We start from the raw sequence: 21,100 nt of genomic DNA, 5'->3' as shown, positions 1-21,100 counted from the left end.
GAAGTTGCTTCGATTTGTACCTTTAATGTCCTCTTGTCCTCCTTATTCATGCTGTCTTGGTACGAGGATGTTGACCGAGGTCTGTCGGCACTGCTGCCTCCGATGTTCATGCTGCAACCATCACCCTAATGTCTTTGATTATGTAGCATCTGGAGTTACTGGTACTACCATATCAAAATCCTGGTTCAATCCTTGTCTGCCTCATTTCGAGCTAGAGCTTTCATCTGGAGCGAGAGGTGCTTCGTTCCATTGAAGACCGAGCGACAAGCGATCTCCACCCAGGCCTGTCCCCGTTTCATAGTTCTGTCCCATTCTTGAAAAAAGCATCATAGTGCCACATTTTTTTTTTTGTTTCAGTCACAATAATGTTTCGATGAGACAACTACGCCCTTTCTGTTGTCAGGCAACCGCAAGAGGAGTACTCAATGTCGTTAGACCTCGGCCCGCACTCCCAGTTCTAAATCCACAATAGAACAGAAATCAAAACCATCACATCTACTATTATGTCTCGTGTTTTACTGCCCAGGCTCTCTCTTGTTCTTCAGTCATCGATATCTGTTTCCTTTATTTATTGTCCACTGCCTTACCTGAGTGCGTCAAAGTTCGGAATGGAAGCTTGTGTCGCTAGTTGAATATGACTGATGATTGGGTCATCTAATAGACAAAAGCTACATTGACATTTTGATCCCGTTCAGGTTTTTTTCAAGTGCATAGCTCCGGTGAGCTTGGAGTCGGCTGGGTTTCCGACTAAACAGTTTGTTCGCTCAGGTGTTACAATAGAGGAAATCCTTCTAGAGCACGTGGTCTGTGGAGTTGATTTTGTTCGAGTATAAACTTGTGCTTATCTGTAAATGTTTTTTTGAGTGGTACTTGTTCTTATCAGTAAAAGCTTTTTGACGGGTGGTAGTTTGAAGTGATTAGAAAATTGTTGAATTTAGTCATCCAGAATTTTCAAATTAGAGAAATCATTATCGGAGTCATCTAGAATTCACTATTGTCTCCTAAGTATGTAAATCTGATGAATTATGTAAACCAAGTGAAGGAAAAAAAAAAAAAAAAAAGAGAGAGAGAGAGAGAAAGAGAAGAAAGAAATATTGAACAGCCTATCTTCTCTGTTACGTTCTTCTCTCCCATGTTTTCTGTTTTGTTCCTCTATACAACAAAGGCCAACAAATCTGGTATGGGAGCCTAAACAACAATGGCTTCGACCATCTCCTTTCAAACCGGGAAGCACACCACCGCGGGTCCCCAGTTGTACCAGTTTGGACTTTGGAGTCCGTCCCAATAGGTCCGGTACCACTTAGTACTCCTGTGAATTCGGTTATGTTGGCGCAGGAGCGTTAGTTAAGGAATTCTACATGGAAAAGAGGGACACAATTAGGTGCGCGATGAGATGCAAGTGAGTAGTCAGGTACGAGGGCATATACGAATACAGAGAAGATACGGGCAAACACGATATCTTATATGACTGGCACAGTTTTCCACCTCCTGCTCATTTGATTTGATAATAGAAACTGATTTATACATTATTGACCTATAGGCAGTGATCCATCATCATCCTTTCAAATTACTTTGCGCAATCTATTTACGGATCATGTTAAATCATGAATTTCTCCGTCACCAAAGGAATAAGCATGAGTATGAATATCATCTCGGGAGAAGCAGCCAAAACTTCTGCTGTTAACAAAAAGTAATAAACAAAGTTCTATATATATATATATATATAACAATCTTCCATGTGGTGTGAATTGCAACATCCACTGCTTATCGGGGGACGAAAGGGAATCCATACAATTGAAACGTATGCGTACTACGACTTCTCGTTCATTTTGAATTTATGTGGGAGACCACACGTTTCTTCTACGTTGTTAGACGGCATGGGTGGGCATGTCAGTTCTGAGTTGATGAAAATGAGCTTGCTTAGGAAGTATGTTTCCTTCCTTACTTATATATTGAACATCATGTTCTGGTAGATGAGGAGTCTCTCTAGTGCAGACCAGGTATTAGGAGAGAGACCTGACGATGGCCGTCTTTAACATGCTCCCAACCCAAACGATGCAACTTATACACGTCCATTGTAAATCAAAGGACGATGATCTCGGAACCCATATTATTGCCAACGGCGACCGCTGCGAGTTCTCATTCAATGTGAATATATTTCAGACCACGCTCATCTTCTGCGGAATCGGATGGAGTGGTGGGCTCGCCGTCTTCAATGGGTACAAGGCCAGGAGGGATCTGGAGAGGTGCTTGCGCTATTGTATGTGGGACGTGAAAGCAGCCGGCGGGCAGGGATTCAGGGATGGAGTTAGCAATCGTAATATTGTAATTCCATAGACATAAGAAAGGCAAATTAATTTATCATATACGTCTAATTAATTGTCATGTGAGCAAAAAAAAATGACATGCAGCGGGATGAGCCACATTATCATTGAATAGCCAAATTAATGATTTGACTTTATTCTAGAAAGGGAAAGAAAAACGTAATATGATAATAGCATCGTAATGGCGCTATTTGTTTTTGGTTTTAGTCATAATAATGTTCCGATGAGACAGCTAATCCTTTTTTGTTGTCAGGCAACTGCAAGTGGACTTCTCAATGTCGTTAGACCTCGGCCTGCACTCCCTGCTCTCAATCCACAATAGAACAGAAACCAGTCGTCGATATCCGTTTCCTCCATCGTCTGCTGTCCGACTGATGAGAGCGTCAAAGCTGGGGAGCTTGTTGCTAGTTGAATATAACTGCAATGGATGATTATGTCAACTAGGAGTAGACAAAAACTCTACGTTTGTTTGACGTGTCATCGGTGATCCCGTTGAGGTTTCTTTCAAGTGCACAGCACCCATGAACTCGGAGTCGGCTTGTTCTTCTGATTATGCAGTTTTGAGCTCGGGTAACCCTTAAATCTCAGTTGGGTAGGATGCATCCTACGCTGGTTCCAGTGAAGTTTATTCACTCAGGAGTGACGATAGAGAAAACCCTTTCAGAGCACAAAGTCTGTTCTGTTCACTTGTTCTTTAGGTTCACATTTTGTAGGCTGAGGTGTTGTCCTCCATTGCCTGTAAATTTTGGTTTTGATATCTTGTAAAGTTTCGCACAGTAGATTTTCAGGGAGTAACGGCCGTGCGCTGATTATGTGTGCATTAGTGTTCATGTTTTGCTCGAGCTATTGAACCATGGAAATCGGTGGAAGGTGAAGTTTCAAATATGCGGGATCAATATACTACTTAGGATGACTGGTTTAATTAGCCTCGGGAGAACCTGGATAAGAGGCACTCATATGTTTTTGTTGACGGATAATTCCAGATCACTTTGATCCACCTGTTTGTCGATGCCTTTCCATGCGCAAGCAGTACCCTGTGCATAATAAGAAATCCCAGATTTGTTCAAATTCAACAATCAACGATCTCCATAATTGTCTTGATGATATGTAAAGTTGGTGCCTGATGGAGTCGAGTTGGTTTGCTTTTTATGGTTCAATGAAAAGAGAGGTAAAAATGGGCCTCGACCCTGCAAGCATGTCATTGTTCGCTCTACTCATCTTAGTTGGTCGAGGGGATTTGATTGGTATTGGATTCCGGCAGGTAAGGGAATTTCTTATGGAGCAATACGAGCATACTGCACGATCGCGGCTCTAAGCCGATGAAAGGACTAACTAACGTGCGGCTTGGACTGCCAGAGGCCCGACCCCGAGGGTCGTGGTGTAAAGTGAGACAAAGCTAAAGATTCCGGGGCTATTTTACGTGCTTTATAAACTTCAGGGGTCCGAAATCGAATTTTTCCATGAGAAGAAGACGTGGGAAGGTCTGCTCATCTCACCAGGGCGCTTGTGCTCGGAGAAGGGAAGTGAGTGAGTGAGAAGCTTATCGTCATCTTCCCAGAGCAGCAGCCGCCTTAGCCAATGGCTTCCCAGCCGGACCCACTGGTCGCCGACGAGGCCCCGGAGACGGAGACTCCTCCCTCCGAATCCCAACAAACCCCTCTACCCGCCCTCCCTTTCGCCGCTTCTTCCCTCTCTCTCTCTGCCGTCTCTCCTCTCTTCTCCTCCGCTCAGTCGCCGGCCACGGCCAAGAAGAAACGCACACACAAGCTCCCGGCGAAGCCCTCACCGTCTTTCTCCTGCCTCTCCCGCCTCTCTCTCTCCCCCGTCTCCGCCCCCCCTCCCAAGCTCACCTTCCTTAGGCCCACATTCTCCCCGACCCCTCTCCTCGCCCCTCTACCCCTCGTCCCGCGCCGCCCTCACGACCCCAATGGCGGCGCCGCCCTCCGACGCGCATCCATCGTGTGGTTCCGCAGCGACCTCCGGTTGAGCGACAACGAGTGCCTCAACGCCGCCAACGATGAGTCCATGTCGGTCCTGCCTGTCTACTGCTTCGACCCCCGTGACTATGGGAGATCCTCGTCTGGGTTTGACAAGACTGGGCCTTACCGTGCCAAGTTCCTGCTCGGCTGCGTTGCTAACCTCCGCGACAACCTGCGGGCCCGTGGGTCCGATCTCATCGTCAGATTTGGGAGGCCGGAGGAGGTACCATTCGCGTAATATATAAGATTGAATATTCTCTGTCGCTGTTTATGGTTGCTGATGGTTCGAATAGGATTGTCTTCGTTAACAAATCCATCGAACGAATCAAAAGATAGATACTGGACTAGCAAGAGTTCCCATTAGCTTGTGTGATTGTGTTTGGCTTATCTCTATAAGCAAATGATATGAAATTGGGCAGTTAGATAAGCGGTTTCTACGAAGAACTTGGCTCCATCCCTGTAATGTTTTCCCAATGCGTTTGGATATTGGGATGCCACTGCCTCCTTCAGCCCCTCCTATTAAATTCCGGGATAGCTGAGCAGTGATTTATAAATTGCGATCTGTTAGATATTCATCCGTAGGATGAAAATTTTTTACTACCAGTATGCAACCATTTCTCTCCCGAGAAAGCATGTTTCATTTGGCATAGAACAAAGGCCTCGGGATGGAATCGGTGTATAAATTGCGACTGTTTCATTAGGAGAAGTGTGATTTTGGTGAATGGACTCGTACTTTTCAAGATGGGGCTGATTGATGCAGCTTTGCCTTCTCCTAGGAAATATAGTTTTGAAGTAAATACAATATGTATTTATGACTCCTGCTCTTGTCTCAAAAAATCCAACAGGTTCTTGTGGAAATGGCCAAGGCAATTGGAGCCGATGCTCTGTATGCTCACCGGGAGGTGTCCACCGATGAGGTTGAGGCAGAGGAGAGGATCGAGGCCGCGATGAAGGATGAAGGAGTTGAAGTGAAGTACTTCTGGGGAGGCTCGTTGTTCCATGTCGATGATTTGCCATTTAAATTGGAGGACATGCCCACAACTTATTGTGGATTTAGGGATAAAGTCAAGGGGTTAGAGGTTAGGAAGACAATTGATGCCTTGGATCAGTTGAAGGGGTTGCCAAAGAGAGGGGACGTGGAGCCTGGGGAGATGCCTTCTTTGGTGGATTTGGGATTCAATCCAAGTGCCACCATGGCCCAGGTTTGTCAATTCTTTTCTCCATAATCCTTAAGTCCTTGTTGTAGGTGTTGTTCATTGTAAAATTTATTATGCAGCATCTGCAGAAAGTTATTTCAGGCCAAAGGATGATGATGCTAGCAGATACTCGACTAAGGAAATGAGGATTTGTTGAAATTCATATTGAATTGAGAAAATGTTGTGTGTTGATTATGTTGCTTTGGTTATGTGCTAAAAGTAAGATCTGCATACCTCTGCCCATAATGATCTGAAAAAGCAGTTGCTTAATTAAATACAGGAAATTTGTCCAGTACATTCTCTTTTTTATATGTTTTCAAAAATAGAAATCTCATTCTATCACACTGCCACCTTCATGGGTCGCTGCTTACACCTCCAGTTGCTGCAACAATTGTTGGAGATGATTGCCAGCTTCTGGTCATCATGACTGTTTTGGAAAACTGCTTCATAAATATTTTTATTAGTTTTTAGGAACATTTGAAAACTATAAAATAATTTTCGAAGACAAGCTCTAAGAAAAATTTTAAACGGCTCTTGTGATGTAATGCTTGGGAATCTAGATTGCCAAAATTGGCCTTATGGATTTTTTCAAATGCCACTTGTGATTATTTAGGATTGTGTGAGGTTCTGCCGCTAACAATCGGTCCTGAATGACTGAGTGCCAGTTACACAGTATAGAAAAGATGCTGCAAATATCGGTGATTGTTTAGGTGAAAACAAAGCTTTTCTAGCATTGCTTGATATGGTGTAACAACTTAGTCACAGAATGGAAAGGCAGCTGCTTACAATTCTTTGGTGGGTGGAGAAACTGAAGCAATAGAAAGGCTCAAGAAGTACTCATTAGAGAGCCAAGCTCACCAGAACAAGGGATCCTCCAACAGCTTATATGGAGCGGACTTTTCCTGCAAGATTTCACCATGGCTGACAAGTGGCTGCATCTCGCCACGTTCAATTTTCCATGAGCTGAAGAAAGCAGCTTCTGGGTATGCCTCAGTTTTTCCTAATTTTTAATTTTCCTTGAAGACTTATTTGTTATGCTGTATAATATGTGATTTATACGATCAACAGGTTATCGCCTGTGGCATCTAATCAAAACGGTGAAGATAGCGGCTCATCCTCTGGTGCTGGAACGAATTGGTGGACTTACGAGTTGCTATGGAGGGATTTCTTCAGGTATATTGTAGAATGCTGTCAAAGGCTTTGGTTTATACACCCTCAGGTCTTGAAAACTGTTCCTGATGTTAGCTGAGTTACCTTTGTTCGATCTAAGTACTGGTTAATTGCTTGTTAATTATTCAGTTCCTCTCATTTTAAAACTATTCGTGTTCTCCCAATGTTTTTATTATCGTTTGTGATAAAAAAGATGAGGCAACTTTGCGTTGATGCTGCTGTTTTCTGATGTCGTTTTTTGTGGTCATTCTCAGATTCATCACTCGGAAATACAACTTGGCAAAGATTGCACAACCTGATACTGTTCCAGCCACGGCTTGCACTGGAGCTCTTGCCTGAGATTGTCCTGAGGAGGTGAAAGTGAAAAACGAGAATCTCCCATCTTCATGATATTTCAAGCCGTAGATTTAGATGTTCTGTTGTGAGATAGGTATGAGAAAGCTCTGGACATAGTCGATCTCTTGTTTTTTGCGGACAAGAAAAGTTGTCGAAACAAGGAAATAATTGCATTCTCCTATATAGATCGAAAAGGTATTATTGCCTTGATTGCATCAATCCCTTTGCTTCGTTGGTTGGGTGACAAATGAAATATGAGTCACCAGATAGTTCATCAACGGTATGGAAGTAAGTCAAGGGACTGCATATTTGTGCACAACCGAGAAACGCGCTGTACAGAAGCGTTAGATTTCTTTTGCGAAACTCGAGTGGTTGCAAATAGTGGTCACTTTATAGTAGTTTATCAGCAATAGTGTTATCAGGTTGCAAATAGTCGTCACTCCGTAGGAGTCTATCAGCTTAAGTGTATCATCTAAGGAGCTAATAAATTGATTCAAGTCTTTTCTGAACTGTCCCTTCCATTGCCAAACTTGGAGAATTTGTTGGGCTTTACCAACAGCACCAAATTTAAATTCCACTTAAGGCCTTTGAAATTCATTCAGGGGATCGAATGAAAACGGATGGTAAAGTGAAAATGCGAAACTGAAACTAGTATGGCTTGGAAAGAGCCTCATTTCCCATGCCAATGAATAGCATAGCAGCATGCTGTGTTGAATAATCGTCTAAAATAAATATGTATTCCTCCTAATTGAGGATGTGGTACGGAACCTGTAAAGGGCCTGTGTTAAGGCCGAAATAATGTAAACATCGAATGGCATATTCTACTTCCTATCAACTCGATTATTCGATACAAGGCATTACAAATAGGGGGCATATTGGGGAAGGAACAAAAATAATGTAGCACAAATAACCTGGCAAATGGCTATTTGCTCTTATATGATACCGGAAACTCGAAGGGAGGAGAGAACAACGAATATGAGCCAAAGCAACATGAAGTATATAGAGGTCGCCCAAGCCCAGAACCTTGGGCCTCCGAGCTCTGCACCCAAGGTGAGGCGTCGCAGCACGAGAACTCCGATGCATCCTACAGAGGTGGAGAAGAAAACGAGCAAAGAGAAGCTGAGACCTGCTGCATTCTGGATCCTCAAGGGCTCTCCATATGCAATGAAGTTGTAGGCGGTATCGATCAGCCATGGGATTCCAATGCCCACGTAGATGTTCACCGAGTTGCTGAAAAATAAAAGGAGAGCGAATCAGGTCATATGTTTCTAAAAAATCACACAGTTCATATTACTTACCACCTGCATAGGAAAAATAGTTTCTTCATAATAGTTTCTTCGTGCAAGAAAGAAAGGGGCAGAGTGGAAGTTCAATCAAAACCACGAGAAACAGTGGGATACAAAAAAGATATTCAATTTCTACTAAACCTGCAAGTGATGTTTGCAATTGCTGAGTCTGCCGTTGTCTGTCGCTCGGCAGCAATCTTACTAGCCACTAAATCGGGCCAAGAGGTTCCAGCAGCTAGGGCTGTAAATGCTATGACATAAGCATTTATTCCTGCGAAGGAAGAAGATCTGAGACACTACTTCAGGGTAGATAACTGCAGGGAGCTTCAAATTCGAGCCCAATACCGAATAAGGAGATGAATTGAATATCAAGGCTACAAAGAGGCACTACCTGTGGTGCAGCTAATTAGGTCAGTGAAATTTGTCACAACATAAGCAATCCCACTGATGAAGATTAGAGAGCAAATGAAAGCGATCCATCCATGAGCAATCTGATAAGGAGGTACAAAAGCAAAAAGAAACCTCCATGGGGCAAGGAGCAATTGCCATGATAATCTTGCAAACCGTAGACATGCACTGTGCAACTTCCTCGATTCTGCACTTTCCAACTACAGGGGCAGAAGTTACTCATTTTAAGTACTAAGAAAATAAAGGACAATTAAAATTGGATGAATGTTATATAACGACTTCTGAAGAATTCTAACTTTCCCGGCCAGTGATAGGTGGTAGATATTGATATCCCTTCGGATTTTGTTACTCTTATTTGATTCCCTACATTATTAGAGTTGATTTAGTACACGACTTAATGTTGTTAAAGAGAGACCTTTTCTTCCTTTTAGTCATCTTAAAAGTAGAACGAATGGGGGAAAATGGACAAGAATTATAGATGCTATCAAAAATGTCAGTCAGGGAATTAGCTACACTGACGGTACTATGCGTACAATTTAACCATCTAAAGCTGTCCCGTACCTTCAGATGTGAGAAACAGATCAAAAAAGTTAAGAACGTACAAGTAGTACATCAGTCAAATTGTGATTTTGAGGTTCTACTGTCCTTTGCTCTTGAAATTTTTCTAGAATGTGTGCAGGCACCCTCATGAGATTGGAAGACCATACAAGTTTCTCCAATCCATTATAGCAGAATAATTCTTCAAGAATCTGAATTTTCATTGTTAGATACGGTACCATGAGCGCATCCACAAATTGCTGTTTCCAAATTGAGAGCACGTGAAACTCTTCCAACTTGATCTCCTTGTGAAAAGGTCGATTGGAGGATTCAGCTACATCACTAGTGGGCACATTTTGATATATGGGACCTAGAGAAACGGGAATTCAGAGGCAAAAAGCTGATGATTTAGCTAATTTGCAGAAGAAATTAAAGTAGTTGAAGCAGAGAAAAGGAAATGATAAAGAAATTATTAAACTTTCACATATTTCTATCCGCTTATAAGGAGCAACTGTCAATTAATGAAAAGAGCAACCGACTCCATAGGCTACTGCATAGTTACCTTCGGTTTAAGATTCATAACATGTGTGAAAACGGAGACATAAAAATACATGTACTTGGACCAACTTATTGAACATGCAGAATACACAAACAAGAAATTACAGCATGGGAGAAAACAACTTTAGAATAGAACCTGTTTCAGTGGTGGAATGAATAGAAAAGATGTCAACAATATTTCCAGGGTTTCCATCTTGGCCGACTTGATTGATCTCATGGGACTCATCATAGGCACTACCCGCTTCTTTATATAATTCCGTCTCTTCCGGCACCCAATCCTCTGGTCTTTCACTTCTCGCCCTTGGGACATGCAAAAAAGCATTTACAGTATTATGAAATCATTTCCAAATTGGATTTTGACCAGCACTGTCAAGCGCAGGTATACTCTCAAGGAGCAAGCATGTGCGAAAAGACAGTTATTGCAAACATACAGAGGAAGAGACAAGTAGGGCCAACGCTTGTCTTGAGCATATGCATGTATCAGCAGCAATCCAAACATCAAAACTGTTAACAGAGCTTCCCAGAGCGTAACAATGTTAGGAGTCCATACCTGCAATATTATAGGAAATTGTTCAATAACCAACATATATTTGAAACGGCCCGTGCGAGGGTAAGGCGTGGTCTACACACTCTGTTCTTCTTCTGCCAAACATTGCCAGCATATATTAGCAATACATAATATTGTAAGGAAAAAAGCAATATATACAACGCCCAACATTATCACTATGCGTGGACATGGGCTTAAACATACTAAAACAAATAAGTACTAAAAGCACCCACCTTCACATCTAAGCTAAATGATAATCATGATGAAATAATTCCTCCTTGAAAATCGAGTCTAAAATTGGCTATCAACTGTAAGATAAGTTTTACCTCAAGTATTATATATAGCCAAATGTAAGCCCAGAAGGACCAAAAGAGCTCAACCAGCCAGACTCCAATATCAGATATCTTTTTCAATTCCCCAGCTTTAGGAACCACGACACAAACAGCATGGATAGGAAATAGATCAAATGCTGCAGAACCGACAAGTGTTCCTGGTCCAAGACCTATGAATACAGATTTACCAGGGATTCAGTTATATGCCAGTCATAGAATATTGCATTATACAAAAATTAGGAAATTCTAAGGGGGGGGGGGGGGGGGGGGGGGAAGAAGGACAATTGGTCACCGCAATCAAAGTACTATCAAATGATGATTATTCCAAAACTAGGATTAGCTTTAGTTCTTCATAATTTAAGTCAAGGCCTCAAGTTTCAGGGAACCAGATACCAGAAGATGCAGCCTCCAATACAACGAATATTTTCTTTTTCTTTCCTTTTCATTTAAAAAGTGTCACCGCTTCAACTAAAATGCAAATTAAAGCAAGAAATTTTGGTTACAGACTCTAAAGTTCCAAGCGTGCATGTACAAAGAACGATTATGCTTCAATTTTAAGCTGCATACTAATTTTTCAGCATAGATCAGATTATGGAATTCTAATGGGCAAGTTTCCCCGACTCTCAATAAGCATTTAGCTAGTCCCAAAGAAGATAAATCAATCTGAAAAAGCAGAATGACTCAGTCTAATTCTGAATGGACCTCTGTGAGCTGAAACCTCTCATATGAACATTGAGAACTAACCCAAGCGGTCTTGTGTTTGCCATCATATGATGAGAGATCATATAAAATGGATGACATGAGACTATCCATAGAAGGATTTCGCCCACACAAGTTGTCTACAAGCATGAGTTGTAATTTATTCACGCCATATAATAGGCACAGAGATAGAGTTTTCCAGTTGAAGCAGACATGTTTTTTGGACTATTAGTAGTTCCAGACATCCAGTAAGATCAGCAAATGATCAGCAAAAAAATAATATGCAATATTCACAAATTAGATTCCAAAAGATACATACAGACCTCCAGCATATATCTGCCCAAGGTTTCGGAGTGCATCAATAGTGGCTAGAGAAATTTGAGGAAAGCTGGTCCCAAATGCCAGCAATGTAATGTCTGCAATGGTGTAGTTCCACACTTTTTCATATTTCACGGATTCAAGGTTTGTGTGAGGATCTCGTACCACCACCTTACGCGTATGCTTCACAACATTTTCCATTGACCGGAAAAAACGAGCAGTTATAGCTGATAATCCTATAAAACAGTAAGCAAGACCAACAAAGTACAAGAAAGCCCGAAATGCATCTCCCAAAGCTCTTTCAGCTCCAAAAAGCAAGTAGCTTTCACATTTTTCATGCCCCAAAATGCTAGAAATTCCAGCTTTGCCCTCCAATAGTCTTTGAAAAACTGGGGCCATCTTGATCAGCCCCATTTCACAGTTTAAGTTGACTATATTAATATGCCTTCACAAAAAGAGCAGCCTTTTTCTGCAAGAAAAGAAAGGTCCAAATCAATGATATTATTATAATTCAGGAAAAATGAATTGGGAAGTGTATCTATACCTACAGGAGTCTTATCAACCAAATTCCTTTCTCCCTAATTGCCCAAGAGGACATATATGATTCAGCCACTTCAGATAGCAATTTGGGAGGTACAAAATCATGCATGTTTCCACGTTTATAGTCGTTGAAATACACTCACAGGAGGAGATGATTATGCATATGAACACTGAAACCAAAATACCCATAAAAATGCCTTAAGCACCTCAATGGAAGAGTACGGAAACATTTACTAGTTACATCTCACAATAGGAGGGATTGACAGAGGCGGGATGCTTTTACGAGTTACTAAGCGTACATCTTGTTTATCGTGATAGAGCAGACAAACACACAAAGGTTACTTGACTTGACTAAACTAAAACATTGGAAGTTAAGATGAAGATATGAATTTCGAAGAAAAAATCAGGTTTCAGGTCTCCGCCGACTTCACTCTATCTATAGAAAGAGGCTCCATACTGCACGAATCCACAGCATTATCTACAATCATCTCTAGATATAGTCATCACTAACGAGTCAGGAGCTAGCTTCGTATGCCTCAATGGGCTTCACTTGATAGTGAGAATTCAATGGCACAGCAAGTAAGCACTCAGCAAGAGAATGCATAACTTGTGGACCAAAAAAAAACGAACACCAAACGAGCTCAAACACATTGAATTGCAAGGAAATTTACCGGGAGATTGACCGCGACAACGACCGCCGACGAGTTTTGAATCGCAAAATCTAACGAATGTGACGCAGCTTTAAGCCTTTTAACTCGAGAATCTCATTTCGATTCACAACCAGAGATCGGAATGAGTTATAGACGCGAGCTTCCCATCGGGGACTTTCTAGACACTCGCGCCATCTAAAAACATGGCGTCAGGCTGGCGGAGCCCCGGCGGATGGGAGGCGGTGGCCGGAGCGCCGCCAGCGAGGGGCAAAGAGGCGGAGTTCCGGCCAAGGAGGTGGCGATTCGAGCGCGCAAGCGATGCAGAGAAAGAGAGACAGTGGGGAGGTGGAGATGGTTCTCTGAGTTTGATTTGCATGAGCTGATGATTTTTCATTGATTTAGTAATTGATTTGCTAAATTATAAGTTTTATTTATTATTTATTTATTTATTTGGCTTATTAGCTACGTCAATTTCATCAATTTAGCAAAACCTCTGGAAACGAATCATGCCATACACGCAAACTTTAGGCTTTTGCAAAAATGGACACCTTGGCTTGGCTTCACCGAGGTAATTTTAAATGATTTTATTGTAAATTACACGGTGAGAAAGAATCAATAAGAATACTTTAATAAAAAATAATTATAACAATTATTTGAATGATTAATATTAAATTCCTAATTTTATATATTTTAATTAATATTTTTTCAAGTCACGTGACGAGATATGATCGCCCAATTCACCGCTTCCAATGGCAAATTCACCACTTCTTCTGCGTATTGGGCTGATCAGCACTATCGCCTTTCCTTCATCTTCACAACTCAACCCCGCCCCATTGGTGGGCCCATTGGAGACTCATAACTCACGACAGACATAAGCACCGCCTCTTATGGAAGTTGCCGAGGAACTTCCTCCCCTCCTATCCTTGTCCTTTCAAGCAGGTTTCCGATAGGTGATCCCTTTTGCCGCAAATAATGACGACCCGTCATTTACATGGTAAAACTTCTTTCTGATACATGGTAAATTCTAAAAACACTTGTGATTTTATTAAATGGCATGACATCTTCTACTTTTGAAATAGAACCATACTTCCTTTTGTGTTGGAGATGTATCGCATTAAGTCTGAAAGGCCCGAAGAATCCGGTAGGCGACGACAAGATCGATCGATCGAAAAGAGGAAAAGGCGATATATTTCTCATTATTCCCTTGAGATATTAGGGATATCTCTAGTATATTTTTAGATTATATAGAGGGAAAAATATCTATATCTCAAAGGAAAGATTATCATAGAATTTAGAATATCTTTGAGATATTGGAGGTATTATATCTATATGTAGGATAATACTCTTCTCAGTGAGGTTTGGGTCAATAAGGGGCTTGGAAAACACGAGTCATATCTCGGTTGTAATATTCGGTTTTTCGATCTAGTGAATACTTATACTTTGTCCATTGATGTTTCTCTCGTTTTGAGGGTTTTACCACGTTTATTTGGCGTCGTTATTTTTCGATTTCTCATTATTCTATTCTCGTGTGGATGTCTTTGGAACATCACTTTGTTTGAGGATATTAAACATTTCTTTGATTATTAAGAACCCTGTTACTATAAGGTCGTAAAATAGAATCATCATGGGTGCCTAAAAACCTACACTAAGGTTGTGTTTCTTTATAATATAATGAAATAAGTGTTTAAAAGTTAGTTACATGAGAAAATGAATAAAAAATAAAGAATAAATTAAAAGATAATTGTCACATCTACTTAATTACAGAGTCAAAAATCACTTCATCAATAAGTAAAATTTTTTGACTTAATGAAATATTTTCCACTTATTAGTGCTATCTTTTCCTCACAAAACATTCATCATCATCTCTCCATTCTTCCTATACATTTCTTTTTTAACTAATTAAATATTTAATTTTTAAGTATTTAATTTATCAATCACCACCTTATAGTGGTAATAGTGTCATTTTATTTCCTAAGTTGAGGTGGTGGTTGTCTACAAACAAAATTGTATGGAGATGTTTGTAAAATCTGTTGGGGGAAATGGGTAGAGACGATTGATCCGGAGGCGATGTGGGGTTAATATGATAGGATTCGAGGCACGAATGACGCTTTTCAAAGAGAACTATTTGCCCCCACACAAAGTTGCTAGAGGGTTAAGGCAAAGGTTCTCCCGGGATACAACGAAGCCTTATGAATTCCTTCAACTAGCAAGATCGATGAATTCCCTAACTCTCACTCTGATTTCTGGAATTTTCTTGATGATAATTTGAGCATTATAGCGTCTCTATTTATAAGTACTCAATAGATACTATCGAAGAGTCAGAACCCTTCATATTAGACGTAACTCTTAGATGGAATATCACCCATGGATAAGCAATTAATGATCTTACATGAACACTTAGTTAATGTAGGCACTTCCATATATATTGATTGTCTTGCACTCAAATGTATCCATTGAATGAATGAATCTTCACTTTGTAACCCGAATTCGTTCAAGTACTCATGAATCACACTAAGTGACCCATTAATAAAATTCAATGAATTTGCAATCTATAATTTTCAACAAAAATCAATTATTAATTATAACATATAAAAGTTAAGAAATGTAATGAGGTATCACCACACAAATTTGTTCTCGATATCCTTATTTGGGGGTTGAGTAGCTTTTTACTGATAGACCCTCATAATCATAATTTAATTTTATATTAAAAAATTAAACAACTTTCTCGATTCACAATTAAATATAAAATACTTTATGAAAAAAATTCCTTTGATTGAATAGTAAAATCAATCTTAAAAAATTTCTTTAGATAAATTGAAAATCTTTCCATAACTAACGAATCAATTAAATTTTATTCTCTTTTTTTTAGGCAACGCATATAGTTTTTTATAGAACTTCGAGGAGAATCAAGGCAATTCGATCATACATTACATTGTCGTACAATACTTCATTAAATGTGTGGTTGCATCCTCATTAATGTACATAGGTGGTGCAACGTCATGTGCGAAGGTTTCTCTATTGAATTGTTATCCTTTATTAAATGTTGTTCACATATACAGTATCCACAAGAAAAGTGCCATCTGGGATGTGTCGAAGCAACGCAACTTCGTCATATCCCCAAAAGTCCAAATTTAGAAGAGGGCTTTGAATTATTTAGCCAAAAAAAAAAAAAGAGGGTCCACAATAGTGGAGAAGGGCAAAAGAATCCCGTGACGAAATTAAGATAGCTGCAAGTCTGATGGAGTAAGATTTATTAACTAACTCTAAAAATGATAATTATAAGAGATAAGTACACCTATAATTGTTTGGGTTTGTTTAAATTAGAAGAAAGCCCCGTGCATAAACACGGGGCAAAGTTGTCACATATATATTGAAAAGACGGATGGTAATTTAACAGGTATATAGGTGGCATAGATTTTGATCGTGTCTACATTTTATCTATAAGGAAGTTAATTGCAATATTATTCCAATTGTGACAATTAGCCATACCGCGGTGAATTCGTTCCCAAATCTGGTATACATCACCCCTCACACTATGGGAGTTGGCTATGCATCAAGTCATTACCTATTTAATTAAAATTTATTTCTTATTAACCATACCTTAATCAATTTTTTTTCTCGTCAAACCAACTTTCACAACAATGAGAAATTTCCATAGACGTTTTATGATAGAAAGGCTTCTTGCTTTTTTTTCTGTGAAGATATTGAGGGGATATAGCCATGAAGAGAGTTTTGTTATGTTTAAAACACTATGTATAATATATATGTCTATATATATAATTATAAAACCTTTTTCACTTCTACAACCGAAAATTTTTGGAATTTTATTGGTAATGTGGCACTATAATAACACGTCATTTGTCACATAATGATTTGTGATAATTTCAAAATTTACTCAATCATAAATTTTTTATATCTCACGTGATATTAGCTTTAACTTTTATAACTATATATAAATAGTTTGATTTTTTTTTATTTTTGTTCTTTTTATTCAATTTTGTCCTTTATGTTGGGTTAAATATCACTCATTACATTGAACGGACTGAGACCCACATGTGCTTGCCACATCATACAATTTGCGGTGTGGACATCGAAAATCAGTTTGCCAAAGGGGTCTGCTGAATTAATTAGCCTTAAATAAGGTATTATATTCAACGGTTGTTCTCCTCAAATAAAGTATAAGATTCGATGCTAATTAATGAAAAAATTTGATGATATAAGAGCATTACCTCTTAATAGACCGATCTAACTCGAAATAAATTTGTCGAGACCCATTATATTACCGAATACCGAAATAAAAAGAAAAATCATAATAATGTGAAGTTTCACACCATCCTAAATAATGAGAATCGAATATAAAGGATCATAGTTACAGATTAGGGAGAAGCGACAATTTTGGAATTTTTATCGGTTATAAGCACTGCATAGTTTTCATGTTTGATTGTTTTCCACTATTTGTAACTTGAGTAAGGTTTGACTGATAGTTCATAATTATCAGAGGTTTAGGTATCAATTATATGGACGCAGCTGTCACATATCCCCATGACAGCATGGTAAAACGTTCGGCCCCGCGGACATCAAATCTATCATACAGTCTAATAATTTCGTTAATTAAAATCTGTCATCTGCCAGAAAGTTCGAGAAAAATAAATGTGATGAACCTATTTGCGAAAAAGAATAACGCATACGCTTATAGTTGTTCCAGAACATGTCAGGGCAGGAACATATATAACATTAATATGTCATGTATATATGTTAGATTTATAAATCAATCGTTGTATTGCGTATAGAGTCACTTCCAGGTAATCAACTAAGCACGGTTATGCGATATGAGCAACACTCTCAGACATGTGGACGTAATAACAGTGAAACTTGATTGCACCTGCTCGTGAAATCTCTTTAAGAAATCGGCAATGCGATAGCAGTGATTTGGCCATGCAATTAGAAAAGTAATTTGAGCATGTATAAGTTCCACAATGTGTGATCAATGTATAACTACGATTATGGTAAACAATTGAAATAGGTCAACATCAATATTATGTTGCCACATGTCCCCCATTTTTTTAGTTTTCAACTTCCTCCTAAAATATCTTTTTTATTTTCGATGTTTGCCCAAATCTTTTTTGTATTTTTATTTATAATCTATCATGAGCTTTTTTCTTCTCTTCTTCACATTTCTCAATATTGCGTTTTCCTCCATCTTCCTTCCATACCTTTCAAAATAATTTTGAGAAAAGCATACAATATCTATTCTATCCAAGAAAGCATACTGCATTTTACTTGTAAATACATAAGTTATAATTATTTAATTTATTCATTTTTATACAATATTAATGAAAATTATTTACGAATATCGAGCACAAGATCACTGATTGACATAATGAGTAAGGAGCATGAGATGAGAATGAGGACTGCACAAGAAAAAAAGAGGAAAAAAAAGAAATTAGTGATATGATCCACTTCTTTTCTTGTATGGATAGGCTTAAATGCAATTTTGAGGAATTCTAATATAACTATACAAGTTCTGTACATCCCAAAACTTCAAAAGTAAATTATTGCTTCTATATGATTTATGCTTCGAAATTCGTTCTACGGACAATTGCTTAAAATTATCTATATCACATATTTTGAATTGTAATAGCATTTCAAGAATTGACCTAAAACTGTGATTTCTAACTCTTGACCAAAAAATCCTTTCGGCGGCATCGACACGAACAACTTACCTTGTTTGAATTATACTTAGGACGTAAAGGTGTTCCCACAACAAACTGTCAAATTTTGGCTTAAACTGTCGCAAAGTACCAGTTGAAGTTGCCCAACAAGTCTTACCAAAAAACGAAGTTGCCCAACAAGGCAAGTTATGGGCGTCATATCTATATAAGTTAGAAACATTTCGGAAGTTCTTGCGAAAAGCACGTTCATTTTTCATACTCTCTAGTTTCTCCTTTATTTTTTAAAAACTGCAATAAATTAATGTAAATACATAATTACTTAATTATGAAGTAAATAATAATAATATAAATTATTGTAATAATATATACTTTTACTTTGTTGTGAAGCAAATAATAATAATAATAATAACGATAATAATAAGTAAATAAATAAATCATTACAATAATAAATATTATAAATATATATTAATATAATAATATATACTTTTACTTATCTATGAAGTAAATAATAATAATAATAATAATAATAATAACAATAACAATAGAATAATAGTAATAGTAATTTGCCAAATACAAAAACTTTAATTAATCTTCTAAATTAACTTAATTACAAAATTGATTTTACTTAACTAAGAAAAAATACAAGATGAATCTTATTTCTGTTGCTAATTCTATCTTCTAGGCCAATTTATAAAGTATTCAAACATGGATTGTTATTATGGAACTTGAATAAGTCAATAATGTTATGGATAAGATGCATCAATATAATAGCATAATAGGGTTGGTTAAAGAGCACATCATATATTTTTAACAAAGATATTGAATTGTCAAATTTTCAAAAACTTATAAAGAGCTTCATTTTTCATACTCTCTAGTTTCTCTTTTTATTTTTTAAAAAATGCGAATAAATTAATGTAAATATATACACTACTTAACCATGAAGTGGGCGATAATAATATAAATTAATATAAGAATATACACGTTTACTTAGTTGTGAAACAAATAATAATAATAATGATAATAATAAATAAATATAATAATAATAGTAATAGTAACAGCAATAGTAATCATAATAGTAATTTGTCAAATACAAAAAACTTTAATTAATCTTCTACATTAACTTAATTACTAAATTTATTTTATTTACTAAGAAAACAATATAAGATGATTCTTATTTCTATTCTTAATTCAATCTTATAGGCCGATTTATATAGTATTTAAACAATGATTATTACTTATAGAACTTGAATAAGCCAATAATATTATGGATAAGATGCGTCAATATAATGACATAATAAGGGTCGATCAAAGAATACATTATATATTTTTAACAAAGGATATTGAATTGTCAAAGTGTTTAGATACTTTATAATGATTGTATTAAATTGAAGTAAAATTTAACTATGAAACAAATAGTATATGTTTTTCATCATATATGTACGTGCATAATTTTGTTTATTAATTTCCCCATGCATGGCATGGACAACCCCACTAGTATATATATATATATATATATATATATACACACGCACATACATATACTGATATTATATGATAGAGAAGTGAGTACAATTGTGGAAGTTGTTCAATGAACACTAATGACCAGACAAAAATGATTTATCCTGATAATTTATTGGGGTTCTCTGAGTGATTAAATTATTATAACGTCCCCTTCAACCATATGTCGGGGTGATTTTCAATTGAAAATATCAGAAATATCTAGTAATAAAAGATTAGGAAAAGAGAGACAACATATAATTTATGAATGTCATAATGTTGTCCAGGCGAGTGCAGCTTGTGGAGGTCGAATTCCAAAGCTTTCTTTCGGAGTATACCAAATAGAGAATGGACGTCATCATGGTACACGTGGATAGCCGTCCCGCACTATTCTTTAGATCCGAGAGAAGCAGTCAGTTCTGTTGGAAATTTGGGCCTTAGGCGGATGGTTTGAAGACGAAGATGGAATGCGATTCGGATTTGGAGAAAGATGAACTTCAGGGACGGTCGAAAAAGATGATGTTGATTTCAAATTTGGAGTCAAAAAGATGACAAATGATGTTGAATAGTTGCTGCGAAACATAAATTAACGCTTTATAAAAAAGAGTTATTCGCCCCCATATGAAGTTGCTATTGGTTTCAAGCACCTTTTCAAGGATAGAATGTGGGCTTTATATGTTTTACGATTAACAAACTCGTAAAACACCCTAACTCTTTCGCTCAACATTCTGAAATGATTTAAAATGATCAAAATAACTTTGGGCACCGGAGCCTCTATTAATTTGTGTAGGCACTATTGAGAAGAAAAGACGTGTCTTTTCTTTGGGACGCGTCCCATGGAAGAATGTTGTGTATTTTTCACCAAATAACTGTTTATACGGACGATCAACGTTTGACTGTATGAACTTTTTTTTTAAATCGAAAATTTTATTTTCATCCACTTAGTACGAAAACTACACTAACTATTTATTGGAAATAAAGTCGAATAACGCAATCTAATTTCTCAATAATGCCCACTAGATTGCCAATTCTAGAAAATAAAAGATTATGA

At 37.9% G+C, this 21,100-nt stretch overlaps 3 protein-coding genes across 6 annotated transcripts; 2 read left to right on the top strand and 1 right to left on the bottom strand.

Annotated features, from left to right (window-relative positions):
• Positions 1-2,022: 2,022 nt before the first annotated feature.
• Positions 2,023-2,337, top strand: LOC116188848 (S-protein homolog 24-like). The gene has a single exon (XM_031518310.1). It carries the CDS (start codon positions 2,023-2,025, stop codon positions 2,335-2,337), a length of 315 nt encoding a protein of 104 aa, XP_031374170.1.
• Positions 2,338-3,800: 1,463 nt separating this feature from the next.
• Positions 3,801-7,224, top strand: LOC116216013 (blue-light photoreceptor PHR2-like). Of its 2 annotated transcripts, none has more exons than XM_031551899.1 (5): positions 3,801-4,526; positions 5,149-5,505; positions 6,265-6,482; positions 6,568-6,672; positions 6,924-7,224. In XM_031551899.1, the coding sequence occupies exons 1-5, from the start codon at positions 3,903-3,905 to the stop codon at positions 7,006-7,008; spliced, it is 1,389 nt and encodes a 462-aa protein (XP_031407759.1). In that variant the 5' UTR covers positions 3,801-3,902; the 3' UTR covers positions 7,009-7,224. The 2 variants fall into 2 exon arrangements, with proteins under 2 accessions (XP_031407759.1, XP_031407757.1); XM_031551897.1 differs by having other exon boundaries at positions 3,802-4,526; positions 6,259-6,482.
• A 454-nt stretch (positions 7,225-7,678) lies between these two features.
• Positions 7,679-13,281, bottom strand: LOC116216012 (magnesium/proton exchanger 1). 3 transcript variants are annotated; one of them, XM_031551894.1, is made up of 9 exons: positions 12,902-13,279; positions 11,696-12,159; positions 10,668-10,843; positions 10,226-10,344; positions 9,931-10,094; positions 9,302-9,606; positions 8,683-8,899; positions 8,433-8,562; positions 7,679-8,235 (listed from the first exon to the last, which is right to left on the bottom strand). In XM_031551894.1, exons 2-9 carry the CDS (start codon positions 12,102-12,104, stop codon positions 7,938-7,940), a joined length of 1,818 nt encoding a protein of 605 aa, XP_031407754.1. In that variant the 5' UTR covers positions 12,105-12,159; positions 12,902-13,279; the 3' UTR covers positions 7,679-7,937. The 3 variants fall into 3 exon arrangements, with proteins under 3 accessions (XP_031407754.1, XP_031407755.1, XP_031407756.1); XM_031551895.1 differs by having other exon boundaries at positions 9,476-9,606; positions 12,902-13,278; XM_031551896.1 differs by lacking the exon at positions 7,679-8,235 and having other exon boundaries at positions 8,444-8,579; positions 12,902-13,281.
• Positions 13,282-21,100: the final 7,819 nt, after the last annotated feature.

Source organism: Punica granatum, chromosome 8 (assembly GCF_007655135.1).
Source record: "Punica granatum isolate Tunisia-2019 chromosome 8, ASM765513v2, whole genome shotgun sequence".
NCBI lineage: Eukaryota > Viridiplantae > Streptophyta > Magnoliopsida > Myrtales > Lythraceae > Punica > Punica granatum.
Note: the sequence above shows the minus strand (reverse complement) of the source record. Positions and strands in the feature narration are given on the sequence as shown.